Below are 20,717 nucleotides of genomic sequence, written 5' to 3'. Positions count from 1 at the left end.
CAATCGCTTACAACAACTCATTGCAGCGGTGACCGCCAATTGTTTTTTCAGCTTTTATTGTTGTTGTTGTTGTCTGCATACCCATTCAAAAAGATTTATTTTCAAACTACAAACGGAAATTTGTTTTCCAAAATGCCTGACTATGTATGCTAGTTGTGCCGAGGTGATTTACAAAAACAACAACAAAAAATGTTTGCACCCCACGCTCGCCTTTAGAGGTTATGATTGCCATTTTGAAAATAAACAAAAAAAATGTATTTAAAAAATATCGTTTTCTACTCACATTCAATGTTGTGACGTCCATGCAACACATACATCATGGATGGTGTACGCTCCGCATTGTTGTTATTGCTAATTCGGGTGGTCGTGGGCGTGTTGGTGCTACCAGTTGGTAAATTACTATTGGAAGCTGTATCGGCGGCGCCATACCTTGATGGCGTATTCGGCTTGAAGTCGCTGAAAGTGTATGGAATGATACAAAACTTTTGAGTAATGGATTTGTATTTGTATATGTAATTGAAGTAATTGCTTTTGGTATTTCGAAAATGTAAACTGTATCTTAAATGTATAAAAAGCGATGTGAATCATGTTGATTAATCATGTCTTTATTGGTAATGTAATGCAAAGTAATGGTAATGGATATGGTAATGGTATACTCTATTTTTTTAATTAGTCTAAATTAGTAAGTAATTTGATAACAGATTACCATTACTGTAATGCAAGGAAATGGTAATGGTAATGTAAAATGTATGTATGTATGTGATTGGCGTTACAACCGTTTAGCCGGTTATAGCCGAATCGACGATAGTGCGCCCCCTCTCTCTCTCCTTCGCAGTTCGGCGCCAGTTGGAGATCCCAAGTGTAACCAGGTCGCTCTCCACCTGGTACCTCCAACGGAGTGGAGGCCTTCCCCTTCCTCAGCTCATCATTCCATCTTCTGCAGTATTAGCCGTTGTCAATGTTTAAGGGACCATAAATCTTCCGCAAAACCTTTCTCTCGAAAACTCCTAGTGCCGTCTAATAGGATGTTGACATCGTCCAAGCTTCTGCACCGTAAAGCAGGACGGGAATGATAAGCGACTTGTAGAGCTTGATTTTGGTTCGTCGAGAGAGGACTTTACTGTTCAATTGCCTACTCAGTCCAAAGTAGCACCTGTTGGCAAGAGTTATTCTGCGCTGGATTTCGAGGCTGACATTGTTCGTGTTGTTGATGCTGGTTCCCAGGTATACGAAATTATCTACGACCTCGAAGTTATGACTGTCAACAGTGACGTGGGAGCCAAGACGCGAATGCGCCGACTGTTTGTTTGATGACAGGAGATATTTCGTCTTGTCCTCATTCACCTCCATTCATTCCATTTCTCGATGTCAGCCATACACATGAAACTGTTTGGATCAATTTCTGCTAAAAGAGTTTGATTTACTTGGAGAGCTTCATTGCAGTCCTCATTTTTGTTAAGCAAATGTGCTAGTGGCACATCATCATCGCTGTCATATTGGTCAGAGTCCCAATTTAACAACTTTGACCAAGAATTCCTCATCACTGTTGACGTTGTCTCAGCTTGTTTCAGAAATATTATTGCCTTTCGGATGGAATGGGATTTCAACAGACTATTCAGTGCACCACATTTAGTTATTATTTCAGCAAGTAACTTACTTCTGTAAATAAGTTTTATTAACTTTATGGGATTTTGATCCATTGGTTGCACAGCTGCTGTCACATTTGGCGGCAAGAAATATGCAACTATGTTGCCATCTTTGCTTTGAAGATGCCCAATTGGTGCATGCACGGAGCAGTTCTCCATAAGCAAAAGAGCCTTCGGAGGCAAGTTATTTTTAATGAAATTAAAGGCAAAATTTTTTGCTTTTACTTCATTAATAACGATCTTGTGAAACCAATCATGAAAGGTCCGAGACGTCATCCAAGCATTTTTGGAAATGTTGTATTGAAGTGAATTATTAAAACCTTTGAAGCTCCTGGGATTTATGGCTTTTCCTATAACTAAGGGCACTAATTTGTGAGATTTGTCCACGCGTATCAAATTTCACATACACCGCGATGTCTGAATTTGGTATCCCCGCAAAACTAATACGGCTGTGTAAATTGACGTTGAACAACACCAAAAGCTCCGTCATGATTGGGAAGGACCTCTCCGAGCCGTTCGATATCAAACGAGGTTTCAGACAAGGTGACTCACTATCGTGCGACTTCTTTAACCTGATGCTGGAAAAAATTATAAGAGCTGCAGAGCTAAACCGAGAAGGTACAATCTTCTACAAGAGTGTACAGCTCCTGGCGTACGCCGATGATATTGATATCATCGGAAGCAACAACCGCGCCGTTTGTTCTGCTTTTTCCCACATGGATAAGGAGGCGAAGCGAATGGGTCTGGAGGTGAATGAGGACAAGACGAAATATCTCCTGTCATCAAACAAACAGTCGGCGCATTCGCGTCTAGCAGTTCAGACGATGTTGTTGAGGACACACCAGTTATTTCAAATGCTATAGCTATTGAAAGCGTTAGCAATTTAATAAATAGGTGCAACAAGAGTGAATTGTCTTCCACGTAATCACATGGCCACTCTTTTGGCCCTCCGTAATGATATTGTTATATCGGATTTAAAGAAATCCAAAAAAAAAAACAAATATACTGATTACTATGTCAAACAAAAAATAATTTTGAACTGAGCCCTTATCCTGAATGTTTAATTAATTTCTGAAATTTTAAATTGTTTTTTTTTTAATAATTGTTATGTAATGGACTGAATTTTATGTTTTTAAACAAAATAAGAAAAAAATGTTTTTGTATAGTTTTTGGAAGTGTCTTAACTCCTAGTTTTATTATTTACGTTAAAAAAAAAACCGTCCAGAAATTAGAACATCTCGGAAATTAGAACTACCCCAAAAGCAAAGTGGTTCTAATTTCCGAGCGTCTACTGTAATAGTAATGTAATTTAATGGTCACATGTAATCAAAACCATGTTATAAAGCGATGAAATGAGTTATCATATTGTAACGTAATAATCAGAAATAATCGAACGTTATTCTGTCTAACTAAAGTAATTTATAGGAATTATAAATTAATAAAAATTGTAATCTAATTCTGTAATTATGTAATTCTAATTTGGGGGATGGGGTCATATGTAGAAGTTCACGCAAGTGAGGAAAGTTTCTGATTGCCATTCACTTGGGAGTGGCCAGGAACGATTCTTTTGCATATGACTCAAGCAGCTCACGACTTCCGGTTTTAGACCAAGTATCCCCTGGGTAGCTAACAGACATCCGTTTGGAGGCGAGCAAAAGTGAGAAGGCGAAGCCCGCTTGTGCGGTTGTGCGTAGGGCTTGGGACCCACCACATAAAAAAATCTCCCCAATGAAAACAAACACCGAGCCTCGGATGAGAAACCCCCCTTTTGATGACGACCCCTGCAAACGTACTAAGGATCATGATTTGAGGGCATGCACCTGGAATGTCCGGACTCTTAATTGGGAAGGTGCCTCTGCCCAGCTGGTTGATGTCCTCATACAACTAAAGGCTGACATCACCGCCGTCCAAGAAGTGCGATGGACGGGACAAGGACGGAAGAAGGTGGGTCCTTGTGACATCTACTACAGCGGCCATATAAAGGAGCGCAAATTTGGTGTTGGATTTGTGGTGGGAGAGAGACTCCGTCGCCGAGTCCTGGCATTCACCCCGGTGGATGAACGTCTAGCCACAATCCGCATAAAAGCGAGGTTCTTCAACATATCGCTGATTTGCGCCCACGCCCCAACGGAAGAGAAGGACGATGTGACCAAAGACGCTTTCTATGAGCGCCTAGAACGCACCTATGAGCGCTGCCCCCGCCACGATGTCAAAATCGTGCTTGGCGATTTTAACGCCAGGGTGGGTAAAGAAGGTGTCTTTGGCACAACAGTCGGAAAATTCAGCCTCCATGACGAAACATCGCCAAACGGCCTGAGGCTGATCGACTTCGCTGGGGCCCGAAATATGGTTGTCTGTAGTACCAGATTCCAGCATAAAAAAATTCATCAAGCAACGTGGCTGTCCCCTGATCGAAACACGCGCAACCAAATCGATCACGTTGTGATAGACGGAAGACATGTCTCCAGTGTTTTAGACGTGCGTACGCTCCGAGGACCAAACATTGACTCGGACCATTATCTAGTAGCAGCAAAGATACGCACTCGCCTCTGTGCAGCAAAGAACGCCCGTCAACAAACACAAGGAAGGTTCGCCGTCGAAAAGCTGCAATCACAACCGACAGCCGAACGATTTTCTACTCGACTTGCACTCCTGCTCTCTGAGAGCACTCATCAGCATCTCGATATAAGGGAGCTGTGGAACGGCATCTCAAACTCATTGCATACCGCTGCAGCCGAAACAATTGGTCTACGGCAACGCCAAAAAACCAGTTGGTACGATGAGAATTGTCGTTCCGCAGTGGAGAGAAAACAGACTGCCTACCTCGCAACGTTGCGATCGACCACAACACGTTCGGGGTGGGATAGATATCGAGAACTGAAGAGGGAAGCGAGACGCATTTGCAGACGTAAAAAGAAAGAGGCCGAAATGCGTGAGTATGAAAAGCTTGAAAAGCTGGCCGACATGGGTAATGCTCGAAAATTTTATGAAAAGATGAGGCGATTAACAGAAGGTTTCAAGACCGGAGCATTATCATGTAGGGACCGAGAAGGTAATCTGGTAGCGGATGTCCAGAGCACACTGGGATTATGGAGGGAACACTTCTCCGACCTGCTCAATGGCAGTGAAAGTACAACACCAGGAGATGGCGAACCCGATTCCCCAATCGATGACGATGGAATAGATGTTCCATTACCCGACCATGAAGAAATTCGAATAGCAATTACCCGCTTGAAGAACAACAAAGCGGCGGGGGCCGATGGATTACCGGCCGAGCTATTCAAATACGGCGGCGAAGAACTGATAAGGTGCATGCATCAGCTTCTTTGTAGAATATGGTCGGAAGAAAGCATGCCTGACGATTGGAATCTTAGTGTGCTCTGCCCAATCCATAAGAAGGGAGACCCCACAATCTGCGCCAACTACCGTGGTATAAGTCTCCTCAATATCGCATATAAGGTTTTGTCGAGCGTATTGTGTGAAAGACTAAAGCCCACCGTCAACGAACTGATTGGACCTTATCAGTGTGGCTTTAGACCTGGAAAATCCACAATGGACCAGATATTCACCATGCGCCAAATCTTGGAAAAGACCCGAGAGAGAAGAATCGATACTCACCATCTTTTTATCGATTTTAAAGCTGCCTTCGATAGCACGAAAAGGAGCTGCCTTTATGCCGCGATGTCTGAATTTGGTATCCCTGCAAAACTAATACGGCTATGTAAGCTGACGTTGAGCAACACCAAAAGCTCCGTCAGGATCGGGAAGGACCTCTCCGAGCCGTTCGATACCAAACGAGGCTTCAGACAGGGTGACTCACTATCGTGCGACTTCTTCAATCTATTGCTGGAAAAAATAATACGAGCTGCAGAACTAAATAGAGAGGGTACAATCTTCTACAAGAGTGTACAGCTCCTGGCGTATGCCGATGATATTGATATCATCGGAAGCAACAACCGCGCCGTTTGTTCTGCGTTTTCCAGACTAGATAAAGAAGCGAAGCGTATGGGTCTGGTGGTGAATGAGGACAAGACGAAATATCTCCTGTCATCAAACAAACAGTCGGCGCACTCGCGTCTTGGCTCCCACGTCACTGTTGACAGTCATAACTTTGAAGTTGTAGATAATTTCGTTTATCTGGGAACCAGCATTAACAACACCAACAATGTCAGCCTTGAAATCCAACGCAGAATCACTCTTGCCAACAGGTGCTACTTTGGACTGAGTAGGCAATTGAAAAGTAAAGTCCTCTCTCGACGAACCAAAATCAAACTCTATAAGTCGCTCATTATTCCCGTCCTGATGTATGGCGCTGAAGCGTGGACGATGACAACATCCGATGAGACGACTCTTGGGGTTTTCGAGAGAAAGGTTTTGCGCAAGATTTTTGGTCCTCTAAACATTGGCAACGGCGAATACCGCAGGCGATGGAACGATGAGCTGTACGATTTATACGACGACATTGACATAGTTCAGCGAATAAAAAGACAGCGGCTACGCTGGCTAGGTCATGTTGTACGGATGGAAGAAAACACTCCAGCTCTGAAAGTATTCGATGCAGTACCCGCTGGAGGAAGCCGCGGAAGAGGACGACCTCCACTCCGGTGGAAAGACCAAGTGCAAAGTGACCTGGCTTCACTTGGTGTTTCCAATTGGCGCCAAAAAGCAAAAAGGAGGAATGAGTGGCGCGCTCTGGTGGATTCGGCTATAATCGCTTAAAGCGGTTCCTACGCCAAATATATATATATATAATTTCATGTATTTCATATGGGTATTGACTGAATTTGGTGAAAATACAAGTAATTACATTTTAAATGAGTAATGAAATTTATACTAATTAAATATAAGTATTATATCTAGTATTATTTGATAAAATATTTAATTAAATATAACATAACTCCAAAAATAAGCCATTTTCTCTCAAACATCAGTTCAGATTTTCAGCATAATGTTCTCATGATAGTGACCTCAGTCCAAAAGCTTGGTCAAATAATGACAATTTTAAAACCCTACTATATGTGAAAACCCCAACTCTCAAACAATAAGTCTCTGCAAGCATCTGACGCAGAAAAATGCGAAGTTAAAAAGCAAGATAACGAGGAAAACAATGTGAAGCCTGTAAGAGCGCCTTGAAGTATGCTGTGATTTACTGTGATTGTTGCAGCTTGCTACCACAGAGCGATATGCCGTTGGAAGAAAACACGCATAAGAAAATACGTAATACGAAAAAATACAAAATAAAGAGAGTATTATGTAACTCCCACCAAGCGCATGCAGCAATGGCAGTTGAAGAATTATGTATTTGCATGAATGAATGCCAAAGCAGACGCGGGCAGCAAGCGACGGACGGAAGCACGGAAGGAAAGCAAAGAAGTAAAACAGGAAAGCAACCAAAGGCTAGAAATGTCTTAAACAACAACAACAAGAAAGTGCAGTAAGAGAAAGTGAAGTGCAGTGGCGCATAACTCGGACTGTTGTACGCCAATAAAGGGGATGTGGAAGGCAACGCTGCAACGCCGTGCAGCCCCTGGCGCCAACAATCGAAATGTCGGAAAACGGTAAATAACAGCAACAACTGCGAGTAAACAACAATAAAAAGAGAAATTGTTGCATCACCAGAGGCGCAACGCCACCGAACACTCGACGCCAATTGCTTGGCTATTGTGTGCGACCCGTGCGGGGAATTGTCGCTATCGGGTGTTTGCTAGCAATAATTTCATAGCTTCTTTAAGATATGGCATGGGAAAAAATGCAATGAGAAATAAAAATGATTTGCATATCAAATAAGCGTCTGATGATGTATAACGGTTAGACAATGCGAAGCAGTTATAAGCTTCGTGTGACAAAAAAAAAAGCAACAAAAATGAAATGAAAGGAGAGTGCGTAGCATGGCTTTTACCGTAGGCACAATTGTACAGTTATTTATTGCTTAAGCGATACATATTTGCATGCTGCAAGAGCAGTGAGCACCTAAAAGTATGCAATGTGTTGCAACATGATATACAACACTACACTTAGCAGCGCCTGTAAGTATGCAATGCGTTACATAATTCATTTTTATACTCTCGCAACAAAGTTGCTAAGAGAGTATTATAGTTTTGTTCACATAACGGTTGCTTGTAACACCCAAAACTAAACGAGTTAGATATAGGGTTATATATACCAAAGTGATCAGGGTGAAGAGTGGAGTTCAAATCCGAATGTCTGTCTGTCTGTCCGTCCGTCTGTCCGTCCGTCTGTGCAAGCTGTAACTTGAGAAAAAATTGAGATATCTTAATGAAACTTGACACACTTATTTCTTGGCACCATAGGAAGGTTGCTTTCGATGAGCAAAATCGGACCACTCCCACGCCCACAAAATGGCGAAAACCGAAAACACATAAAGTGCCATAACCAAATCTTAAATAAAGCTATGGAAATAAAATTTGGTATGAAGGATCGCACTATGAAGGGGCATATTTGGATGTAATTTTTTTTGGGGAGGTGGGCGTGGCCCCGTCCCTAAATAGGTTTTTTGTACATATCTCGGAAACCAATAAAGCTATATAAACCAAACTTTCTGCAGTTGTTTTTTTTAGCCACTTCTTAATACAGTCCAAATATGAAAGAAATCGGATAATAACCACGCCCACCTCCCATACAAAGGTTAGGTTGAAAATTACTAAAAGTGGGTTAACTCACTAACGAAAAACGTCAGAAACACTAAATTTCACATAAGAAATGGCAGATGGAAGCTGCACTCAGATTTTTTTACAAAATGGAAAATGGGCGTGGCGTCTCAGGAACTACTCGACCGATTTCAATGAAACTTGGTTTATAATAGTTTCCTTACATCCCAATGATATGTTGTGAAAATAGGCCAAATCGATTCACAACCACGCCTACTTCCTATATACCAGAACTTTGAAGACGATCTGAATCGTTTACATTACAGTATATAAAGTAAGCACTAGTGAAGATATCGGTGCAGAACTTTGCACAAATACTATGTTTATAGTGTGGCAGCCCCATTCTAAAAATCACCAAAATCGGACCATAGGTTTTAAGGCCCCATATATCGAACACGAGGGACCTCGGTGCTTGTAACCTAATATTATGGTTTCCAACTTTCAATGGACTTTATACAATATATATGACGAATATGTGGGTCAAATTGTGTATCATATAATATAAATAAAGTTAAATAAATAAATTGCGAGAGTATAAAATATTCGGTTATACCCGAACTTAGCCCTTCCTTACTTGTTTTCTCTTCATATTATTTTTAAAACTAGTTAAGTCTTAAGTACTTTAGTGAAAATTATTTTTTCCAAATTCTTTTTTACCTTTTTCCACTTTGCGGAAGAATGAGTAGCGAGTTTTATAACAAGTTTGTTTACAAAAACTTCTTTTGGTGTAATTTGGCTAAACGAAAAACTGAGAATCATGCAATTTGAAGTTATCACATGACGAAGTTGCCGCAGGTCTGTAGAAATTAAACAAAAATGTATATGGATGGAGTTCAAAGGTGGAAGAGAAGTATACAAGTGTCTTCAGTGACAACATAGCATTTGATATGTATAAAGAAGGCACTAGATAGCCTTCCTAATTAAAGGACTATTAACGGAGATGGTTCTAAAATGTATTACGGCACCATAAGGTGACTCTAAAAGGGAGAAAAACGAAATCTTTTCGATGGAGAAAGCTCGTTTAGACTTCTAAAATGTATTACAGCACAATAAGATGACTCTAAAAGGGAGAAAAACGAAATTTTTTCGATGGAGTAAGCTCGTTTAGACTTCTAAAATGTATTACAGCACAATAAGATGACTCTAAAAGGGAGAAACTCGAAATTTTTTCGATGGAGAAAGCTTGTTTAGACTTTTTGCGGCCTGAAAGTATTAACCAAACCTCTCTCCTCAAACCCAGTAAGCATTTTGAGTTATTCTTTGCATAGAAACTCCTCAATATTGCAATTACTTGCTTTTACTTCAAGCGTAGCACTGAAAAGAAACGATTTTGATATGTCTAAGAACAAAGTGGATGAGTTAAGACTAACTAAAAAGCAATCAAGAAATATCCGAGGCACTCAAAATTATTCTTCGTCTACTCTTAGTCTACTTATACTACCAAGAATGCATTAAAAAACTTGCAAAATTGATTTAGACACAGCGCAGCTTCTGCCGCCAACGGGCAACGACTTCGCTGCACAAAACGAATATAACTTTAAGACTTGTATGTCTGCCAACCGCATGAGCGTCGCTTAATCCTGTCAAGAAAACTGCAATGCTGCCACAGTTGCAGCAGCGTACAAATGTTGCATTTTAAATTAGCATACTTCAAGGCGTGAAAGCCGTGACAGTGGAAATGTGAGTGGTAAGTGGCAGCGTTGCGGTCGCATACAAAGCCGCGCTGCCACTCAGCGCATATATTACGTTACTGCGTTGTTTCTACGTTTCAGTACCGTTACACAACGCAGCTGCTGCTTGGTGGCAACGCGCACTGCCGGCTGTCGTCTGTCGCTAGTCGTCTGTTGTCAGCTGCCAGCTTTTGCGGCGATCTTACGTTGTTGCGCATCGGGGTCGCATAAGCTGGTATATGCTTTTCTTGCAACTCAACGCTCAGCCAGTTCACTTTAATGCGATTGCCACAGCTGCGAGTGCAACAGTTTGCACCACAATTTGTTGGTTATGCGATAGCGCTTATTAGGGTGTGCGAAAATTTCAAGTTGTTGTTGTTGTTATTTACGTTTTTCATTGCACACAGATATGCCACACATACATAGATATGCGTCCGCTTAAGTGGCAGTGTCGCTGGGAAAAAAATGCCAGCTCAAACTCAAAATCGCTCGAAAACTTTTTGCATTTTCGCACTCGAAAAGGCGAAAAACTAATTTAAACTTTGCATTAATCAACAAAAACTAACAACAACAACAACTTGAAGTTTGTGATGACGTCGCGAAGATGGCAGCGAGCGACCGTAGTGAAGGAGTTTGAAGCGATAACAAGTGCAGCAGCAAAGACTGCAAAGCAACAAAAATCAGTTAAAAAATACACACTCCCTCACTAAAGCCACGCTATAATAACAACAAAAACAACAACAACCACATCAAAAATGCAATCATCCAACCAACTAAAAATAGCCAACAAATTCACACGAAAAATAATAATTAAAATGCAATGACCCTCCCGCTAGCATTTTGCGCTAAGCTTTTAAAACAACAATAACAATTTAAAATTCAAAAATATCAACAGTTATATAACAATGAAAGCAAAGAAACAGTGTGTACAACAATAAAACAATACGTTAGCTTAGCTGCTCAACGAGCTGTTACTAAAACCGCTTCTGCAAAACTCTCTCTCCCTCTCTCACTCTTTCTCGCGCTCAGCAGCAATTTCGCTCCTCCGAAATTAGCTTATTTTTTTCTTGTTTTTGTTTTGAAATTTTCGCCACTTTCCGGTCAATGATTCGCGCAATCCCTCAGAACTTTTCACAAGTACTTTTGTTATTGTTGTTTTATTATTCATTTCTCCATCACTACTCTTTTATCAGTTATTATGCTTTTTGTTGCTGTTGAAAGCGGATTAAATTATGTTGGCAAATCTTTAATAAAGCTTTATTTTTGTAATTCTAATATTTTGTGCGAGATAATGCGGGATGTGGGCTTAAGAGTTCACAGCGACTGCTGAAATAGTTGAGTTGAGTGTTTTAAACGGTGGACTCATATCTAGAATCATAAAAACACTATTCTAGGAAAATTAGTCGAGTATAATCTATTAGTTTTAGAAGACTTCCGCAATATATTGACGGACGATCAAAGATCGGTGGTATGCACATGAAACTCCCTTGTAGAATCAAAGACCGACAACAGAGCCACATAAGGTTTCTTCAATTGCGCCGAAGCGATCATTTACTCTGACGGACAATTCGATATCTAGACATCTCGGATTACAGTTTGGAAATCTTGCACTTATTTACATTCTTCTAACCCAGCACTTTCTTTCGGATCCTTGTCGGTGAAGGTCGTCGGAATGCATCAATAATGAATCTGTCGTAGCTCTCAGATTCCCTTTTGGACAAAATATAGCTACTTGCACATATAATACTTGGACCCTAAAGAAGCCAAAAACAAAGAAGCCTGTAAAACCATAGACCGACAATAGCGCCACTTAAGGCTTCATCAATTACGCTTTGCGATCATTTACTTATTGAGCGTTTTTCAATACCTGAAACCTATAGAAGCCTTCGCTGAGAGAGCTATGTAACTGCTCGAATAAAATCATCTATGTTTCCGAGGTCTTTACAAGTGTGAGATCACAAATATCACATGATTAATGAGATAAACTGTATGAGATTATCACGTGGACCCGTACCAGACCATGATGCCGTGAAAAATTACGTCAAAACTATTCCCAGATGACAAAATATAGTAAATACAAATTTAGCAAACGGTTTAGGAAATAGTTAAACCGAAAGAAGTTCGCTAACCTAGAACTATATTATTATTTCCCTAGTCCCCCTATCTTATTAAAAGGAATATTTTGGATTCCTCCACAGAAGTTAATTTAATTTTTTTAAGCGTGCTCCTCCTCAGAAACTTCCGAAAGCATAGCTCTTCAATTTAAGATGAGTAAGTGATCTGCATCCGAACCTCGATCCTGCCGGTCTGCCTCCTGGCTTGCAAGGCTTGAAAATTTCCTCCTCGGTGGCCTTTGAAATTTGGGAGGGATAGGGTGTATGTTTGCATCACCAACCACATATACCCATTTTAGGTGTTTGCTAATGGACCCACCTTTATTGACTGCCCTTTAATTGAATCCCGTTTAGAAGACGAGCTTAAAACTTATGCTGGATGTTCAATGAAGAGCCAATATCACCAGAGCCTACATCCGCTCTTATAAGTTGTAAAATCTATACTTTCGTGTGCAGACATCTTTTACTTATAACTAAGAGCAAAAATATATTCTTGATCATATTACGCGCTACTATCCGCCGAGCTGTCCACAAATACCGCGCTTTAGCTCCTACACTGAACACTCTTTTCCATTTATTCAAGCACCTTCACTACGTACTCACTTGTAGCTCATGAGTCGACAGGGCAACCGAGCGACTTTTTAAGCCACACTGATTGGCATAATCCGACCGCAAACGGATTTGCGACGCGCAGCCGAATGGTATTAAATCAGCATGTGGCGGCGCCTGTCAATTGGCCAGCGCATGCAACAGCTGGTAGCCCCGCCATTTCACAACCCACAGCGATTACAATAGCAAAGTCAGCAGCCGAAAGCGGGTGTTACGGTGAGCATATGCCGTTTAAGGATTTCGCAAGCAGTCCACCATGGAGCACCATTTTTTGTTTGCAACTTAATTTTAATGCAATTTTATTTATAATTTTCACACATGGAAGGTGGTGTAGATAAATGAAGACACGTAGGTTAATGTGAGGATCTAGGTAATTGTTGGAAGTTAAAAAATAGCTGCGGTTACTCAAGTGGCCAACAAGCAATAAAAGTATCGGAAGGAATGCGGAATGGTAATGTGGTCATTATCAACAGCTGTAGAAAAATTACGAAGAACATGTTTTCCGTTTTAGCAATTATGGTAAATGCTTAGGGTCCTAAAAATTTGCTTTATATCGTAAAGTTGTCATTTAGTCCTACTCCCCTAGACATTCGGATTTTCACGAACCCCGAAATTTTTGTACCGGAAATAAGAATGTAGACTGCATTTTCTGAGCTGAAATTCCGAAGATGAACCCAGTAACCGATACACGGCCTTCAAATTATACGATCCTCGGTCTGTCTCTGCTTGATCTCTTCAAAGAATATATAGTTGTACGGCATTTGTATATCTAAGTCAGATCCGCGATCCTTGACTCTTTGGATTATAATATCCAAAAAATCAAGCCTAGATCAATTTCGAACAACTAGGAACATTATCCAATGATGTCGTTGAATGTGAATGAATTATCACATTTCCAAAATCCTTGGCTTCAATTGTACGGGAAAACCGATATGAAGGCAATTTTTTTTTTTGGTGGGATCGATTCCAATTCTCATTTTGAGATCTTCTTATTTTCAATCATCCGAGCCTGCACTGATCTCTTGCCAAAATTAGACTCTTAGACGAAGCATCCTGGTCTCCATTTTCAATTCTGCTTTTTTGGAAATTACCACATTTCCGAGATCTGTCCGTGGCTTCATTTGGAGCACAAGGCAGATATAAAGACAGTATTTTTGGTCGGATCGAATCCAATTCTCATTTTCAGATCTTCTTATTTTCCTTCATCCAACCCTGCATAGATCTCTTGGGGTTTCAGAAAGTATCAATAATGAGCGCTGTTTTGCTTTCAGATTGCCTTTCGGATGGAAGCCAACTACCCATTAATCAAACCATAGCAGAAATTGTTCAAATGGATCCAGTATGCCCAACGCGTCTCTTTGTAGGACATCTAAGCTTCGATGTTAGTCAAGTCATTCCTTTTTATAAGTTTGCTAAAGCAAACGAGGCACCTCCTGATGGCTGTTTGCGCGGTACAGCCTATTATTCACACCACATGGCAAGTGAGCCCAGCAACAACTGATGGCGTAAAAGCCTTGTCCATCAGCCAGGTCAACAGTAACAACTGCATTAACACCTTCAGCCATGTCAGCATTAGCGCGCTAAAGAGCTCAACCCGGCACGGACGGCATCAATGTCACCCGTAGCAATTACGCGCACACTCAAGTTTGTTGCAACAAACATCGCTGTTGTTGTTTGCAAACATTGCTGTCAGCGTTCTAAGCAGTTTGTTGGCGATAGCTCACAGTTTAGACCATAATCAAGGGAAGCGACCGCAAATGCGGCCATAGCCCATGTCACTGGTTCAACGCGATAAAGTCATCAGGCAGCAATCAACAATCATACACAACCACATCCACCAGCCTGCTTCCCTTCAGTTCTCCCCTTTTTAAGGCAGCATGCCTGATGAAGCAACATTTTTCAACTCAGCACTTTCCGCTATCCGCTATTTTTTCGCACCTTCAACGGCGTTTTTTCTACTGTAGTCGCTTCCTAAAGCTTAGCCTCAACTCGCTTATTATCCCTTTGAACTCCTCTCCACACTCTCTCCACTTATGAGTATATTCCTTGTCGATAATCAGTGAATTATTGCCGGTAATTCAGCGATGACAGTTTTGCGGTGCGGTAATGTCGGCGGGTCATCGGCGTGTGGCAAGTTGGCTAAACAGCCGCTTCACTTACACCCCATGCATCACACAAATCGTTTACGTAATCAAAATGTCCGTGCCTGCCACTTAAATGCAATCAAGCAGCTTGACTGCAGCAGCTGCTGTTTGCTCGCCCTTACTCTTTGATGGTTGGCTAATCTTGTAACCGATCAGCGTTATTAGTTGCGCCCTGCATTTAAAGCCGACTGCAGCAGAACTTGCCAATATGGTATTTGTTGTTACTTTTGCTTCATATTTCTTGTCGGTTCGCTGGGGGTCACTGAATTTGATTGAGTGTTTGATCAGGAATCCTTGGGGTCGATAGGGTTAAGTTGAAGCTATTTCATACATGGATCATCTAGAGTCTGCAGGTATGAGAGTAAGAAAGAAGAGGAATATGCGAGATAGCATTCCGTACTTGATACCATACTGTTACTAAAGGAAACTTAAGAATACATAGGATTTCAATCTCCATCCTTCAATCCATCTAGGCCCTGCAAGACTATAGTTGAAAAAACTGAGGTCTAGCTGACCTAATATTAGCTGGAGTTTAGATTGGTAGTTCCCCAAAAAAATTCAGTTGCTCTAGAAATTGAAATAATGAATTTCAAGAAAACTGACTTAATCAGTTCCACGATGTTGTTCTATCCCACGTAAGCCCCGATTTACACTGGTAAATCCATCCATGTTTCAATTATTATGTTACCATCCATACCATATTCCCATATTACGCCCTCTGTTGACTCAATCACAACAGAGCTCTTAGTCCGAAAAGCGATAGTCTAAATCAAAAGTAAGATTTTTGTTTTTTAATTATCGAATTTCGGCACTAATTTTCAAGTAATCCAATGGAAATTTAGATAAGAACTACAAACCGTGAGCAAAAATTTCGACACATTTTGAAAAAAAAAATATAGAGATCTGATCATACCGACCAGTCGCAAAAGGCGCTACCTAAAGCCAACTTCAAGATATGTTTATAAATACAATAATCAAAGCTTGAAACAGCTTTATCTTTACAGCAGAACAATCATCCATAGAAAATTTATGAGACCATAGATGAATCATATCAAAAAGTCAGCTATTCTTTGAATGGCAAACACTTATTTTTTCTGTTTTTAATTTAGAGCAAAAATCGTACAGTACTTTCTTGCGGCAAGTAATGAGCTTCTCAACTACAGCCTATTACCTTGAAAGTGTCTGATTAAACAGTAATTAGCTGAGAAACATCTGATTATACCTTATCGCTTCGGATCAAATAAAATGTCTCTGGCGGCCAGCTTTAAGCTACTTATTTAGTTATGTTGTCTTATCATACATTAGAAGATTAGAAGCTGATAATGTGTAGTTAATGAGAGCGGGTTCGCCACTGTGACAGCTTTGCATTTGCCTTCAGCATGCTTTGGAAGATTCACTACAAGCGACTCTAACTTGATAATAAACATCTACATAGAATATTTTAATTTGGAACTGCATCTTTAAGGTTTTGTTTTCTTGCCTAAGGAATTTAACTCTTAAGAAATTCGAAAGAAAGCCTGTCCAACCGTTGAGATGCATTTTTCTTAACTTTTAGACTAACAGTTACACAGCTCAAAGACTTTTACTATATTTTTTCTCGTATTGCCGAATCAGATAAAGTTTTATTTATCGATTGACGAGTTTTAAAAACAAATCCAAGGATCATGACCCCATGAAACTGCTTTCTTTCTTTCTTGTTTTTCATCTTTAATAAGTAGCTTTATTGGCACACCCTTTAACTCTTCATACATTTGTCGGTAAATACTAAGTATGAATTATCAAAACATGTCCGTCATGAGTAAATTATTATACACTAGACCTTCGGATTCTATGATACGTATGCTGCAAGTACAGTTAAAGATAGCAGTATTTATTTATTTTCTTCTAAGTTATTTGAAAAATGGCGGCAAATTCAACTTTCTTATTTTGACGATTAATTAAGATCATCTCGGATCTTTAACGAGAGTACATTTTTTCTAAGAAGTATCTAAATTTTTTGAATATTAGTGATCACTTAATGATTCGTAGCGATAACATTTCAGGAATACTATTATTTATAAGTAAAATCTATAGATTTTTATACTCTCGCAACAAAAGTTGGTAAGAGAGTATTATAGTTTTGTTCACATAACGGTTGTTTGTAAGTCATAAAACTAAACGAAAATTTTCTGGGTGACGAGACGAGTCAAAATCCGAATGAATGTATGTCCGTCCGTGTAATGGATAACTTGAGTAAAATTGAGATATCTTGATGAAACTTGGAACACATGTTCCTTGGGACGGTGAGAGGGTTGCTTTCGAAAATGGGCAAAATCACCCCTGCCACGCCCACAAAATAGCGAAAACCAAAAACACATAAAGTGTCATAACTAAGCCATAAATAAAGTTATAACAGTAAAATTTAGAACAAAGGATCGCACTAGGAAGGGGCATATTTGGATGTAATTTTTTTGGGGAAGTGGACATGGCCCCGCCCCCAAATCGGTTACTTATACATATATCTCAAACCAATAAAGCTATATAAACCAAACTGTCTGCAATCGGTTCTCTTACGTACCCCACCACTCACCGTGAAATTAGTTGAAATCGGATAATAACCACGCCCACCTCCCATACAAAGGTTAGGTTGAAAATTACTAAAAGTGGGTTATCTCACTAACGAAAAACGTCAGAAATACTAAATTTTACAGAAGAAATTGCAGAAGGATGCTACACTCAGACTTTTTACAAAATGGAAAATGAGCGTGCCATCGCCCACTTAAGGGTTAAAAACCATATCTCAGGAACTACTCGACCGATTCGAATGAAATTCGGTATATAATATTTTCTTGACACCCTGATGACTCGTGTGGACTCGTATGTTCACAACCACGACAACTTCACATGTAACTCAATTTTGAACTCCATCTTATTCCTTCACTTTATAATATATACATAAGGACCAATGAAGATAGCGAAATAAAGCCTTACACAAATACTGTATATGATCTGTGGCATTACTTATGAAAAAATTGTCGAAATCGGACTATAACTTTTCAAAGCCCCGAATAATATGAAGAATTCAGTGTCTCATAGTAATTTTTCACCGAAAATTCCGGTAAATCTCTCAGGTATCTTAATTTAATTAAGAGGAAATATTTTTCTTCTAATAGTGTAACTTCACCAAGCTCTCATATACCTAATTATAGGATTTTCAAATTGGGTCAAATTGTGTGTTATCTTAATAAAAATATAGCAATAAATTGCGAGAGTATAAAATATTCGGTTGCACCCGAACTTAACCTTTCCTTATTTGTTTTAAATTAAATTATGTTATCGACTGTCATGATATCTGACTGTACGAACTAGAAGTATATCTAAATCTTTTTATATACTAAAAATTTTATTTGAATAATTTATTATGGTTTTGCCTAAAAATATCGATTTTTGGATTAATGTGTTATCATAAAACATATAGTTTAAACAACTTATTTAAAAAATTTATGGTTTAAGTCGCTACAAAAATAAGAGAATAATTTTCCAGCAGAATGTACATTAAAATCGATATAATTATCGATATTCTCTCAACTTCGAATTTTGGGATAGCTTTTGGCTATTTCAGCGATTTTTCGTTTGCTTGTAAAACGACTGCCATTTAAGGTAGCCTTTCTTTTTGGAAATAGGAAAAAGTCACACGGAGCCATGACCCTGAACAGGGTATATTAAGTTTGTCAAGAAGTTTGTAACACCCAGAAGGAAGCGTCGATGATCAGTATGTTGAACTGAGTCGATTTAGCCATGTCCGTCCGTCTGTCTGTATATATACGAATTTTGAAATTTTGCAAATGTTATTTTCTTTTCAAGAATCTGCTCATTTGTCGGAACCGCCGATATCGGACCACTATATCTGCCACTAATAGCTGCCATACAAACTGAACGATCGGAATCAATGGCTTGTATGGAAAACTTCCGCATTTTACTACATATCTTCACGAAATTTGGTGTGAGTTATTGTTCATAGAAATAATTTAATCTCTGAAAAAATTGTTCAGATCGGTTCACTATAGCATATAGCTGCCATACAAACTGAACGATCGGAATCAATTACTGCTTAAGGTAATAATATAATCTCCGAAGAAATTGTTCAGATCGGTTAACTATATAACCTTAATGTTTCTAGCAAACAACCTGGCTAAAAAGAATTAGTAAAATGTTTTCTTTTTTTTACTTACTTTTTCTTACGACTTTCGATTTGCTTAAACACATAGTTACCAAAAGAAATGCACCTGTGAAGGGTATATTAGCTTCGGTACAGCCGAAGTTAACGTTTTTTTTTTGTTTAAATTTACCAATTCCCTTTATTTTTTGAACAGACCACTTACATAGAAGATTTATCGATAACTTTTAATACATTTAAACGATTTAGTTTTAATATCATCGCTGTAAATAAATCTAAGTTTTTTAATTTTGTAAGAAAATTATTTGTTATTTTTTAGTCATGGCAACCCTATTATATGTATATGAATGTACCTTCGCCTTCACTTACATGACAAACGGTGTTTCTTCCTTCTTCGGCATTCTGCTTGAGCAATTTTTATTTAATATTTCTTATTAAAATTACCACAGAGTTTCTTTATGAAATATTTTGCTTTTTTTCAAAAACGAAGATGTTTGGAAAATTTTCCAAAAACAGCAAGCAACAAACTGTTTTAAAATATTTCTTTATTTAAAATATTTGTTGATATTTTTTGACTACTTAAATTGCTACAAATAAAGTACTTGTAACACACGTATTCTCTTAAGGAAAGGTCAAAAAACTGGACATTAATACACTTTAGCGTTGTAACTGTATTTATATAATATTTTTTGATTTTTTATTATAAACAAACTTTTAGCTTAGCACTTGACACACAAATTTATGACGAAGTAAAATGAAGGAGAAGTTTTGATATTTCTTTTTGAAATATTTTTGTATTTTTTTAATTATTTTTGTTTTCTTTTGTTCTTTTGAAATTATTTCGATTTTGAAATTTGTCAAAATGTAGACTAAACTTCAATTACTTCACTCACACATATTTTTTTAAATAAATTTTATTTTTAGTTTAACACGTGCTTTACTCTTGCAGTCTCCTCAAAATGGACACCGCAAAGTGACAATTCCAAACGTTGATGAGCAACTAAATGCGTTGATTTTAAAGTTAATGACTTTCGGATGGATAAACGACGGATAAGAGACGGAGTCTAAGCCGAATGTACATGCTGTATGTAGACGAGCAACAGCACAAATGCATATGCAAATATAGAATTATCAGCAACTAAAAGACTAATAAAGAATGATGTGATCAGTTTTATGAAAAGTCTAAGTAACAACAACAACAAAAACAAAGACAACAACTTGTTAGCAAACAGTGTTGAAATGCCGAAGGAGACGAGCGTGGAAGCGAACGAGGAGTCTGTGAGCGCCAGTGCAAAGCAGCAAAGGCAAAGTTGTGGTGCTGAGTGAAAGACGTTGGAAGTGATAAGGTAGATTACAAGTGTACATACATACATACAGATATTCTTATATACACTAATATATATTTACATATATATATATACAGACCTACATATCTACATTTGTGTTTGCACATATTTATGAATGTTTATTGTAACTATGTAAGTATGTATAAAGACCTGCATACAGTGAGTTCATTGTGTGGTGAGATGTGCAAACTCAAAGAAAACAGCAACAACAATAACAATAAAAGTGACGTTTAGTTTTATTGCATGTCAGTTGGTTTGGTTTTAAATAAAAACTATTGTAGATAAGGAATTTTTTGATGAACTACAGCAAAGGTGGCGAGCTGAAGGGGGGCGATGTACTATATACATACATATGTATGTAAAT

General features: G+C 38.9%; 2 protein-coding genes across 7 annotated transcripts in view; one reads left to right on the top strand and one right to left on the bottom strand.

Moving 5' to 3' along the window:
• Slc30a2_3 (proton-coupled zinc antiporter SLC30A2) overlaps positions 1-19,986 on the bottom strand; it is a 117,082-nt gene extending 97,096 nt beyond the window's left edge. Inside the window, exons 1-2 of one of the 2 annotated variants that reach the window (XM_011191759.3) lie at positions 19,377-19,986; positions 284-456 (exon numbers count right to left, since the gene is read on the bottom strand). In XM_011191759.3, the coding sequence (XP_011190061.2) occupies positions 284-456; positions 19,377-19,408 (205 nt within the window). In that variant the 5' untranslated portion in view covers positions 19,409-19,986. Of the gene's footprint in view, positions 1-283; positions 457-19,360 lie in introns of both variants that reach the window. The other variant, XM_054228340.1, reaches the window with a different exon arrangement.
• Positions 19,987-20,211: 225 nt separating this feature from the next.
• Positions 20,212-20,717, top strand: part of LOC105216970 (uncharacterized) — a 40,455-nt gene continuing 39,949 nt past the window's right edge. For 4 of the 5 annotated variants that reach the window (XM_054228338.1, XM_054228337.1, XM_054228339.1 and 1 more), the window contains exon 1: positions 20,214-20,353. The gene's annotated coding sequence lies outside the window, so the exon portion shown is untranslated. Of the gene's footprint in view, positions 20,354-20,717 lie in introns of all 5 variants that reach the window. The other variant, XM_011191756.3, reaches the window with a different exon arrangement.

This window comes from Zeugodacus cucurbitae, chromosome 3, assembly GCF_028554725.1.
Source record: "Zeugodacus cucurbitae isolate PBARC_wt_2022May chromosome 3, idZeuCucr1.2, whole genome shotgun sequence".
Taxonomy (NCBI): domain Eukaryota; kingdom Metazoa; phylum Arthropoda; class Insecta; order Diptera; family Tephritidae; genus Zeugodacus; species Zeugodacus cucurbitae.
The sequence above is the reverse complement of the archived record's forward strand: the minus strand, read 5'-3'. Positions and strand labels throughout refer to the sequence as shown.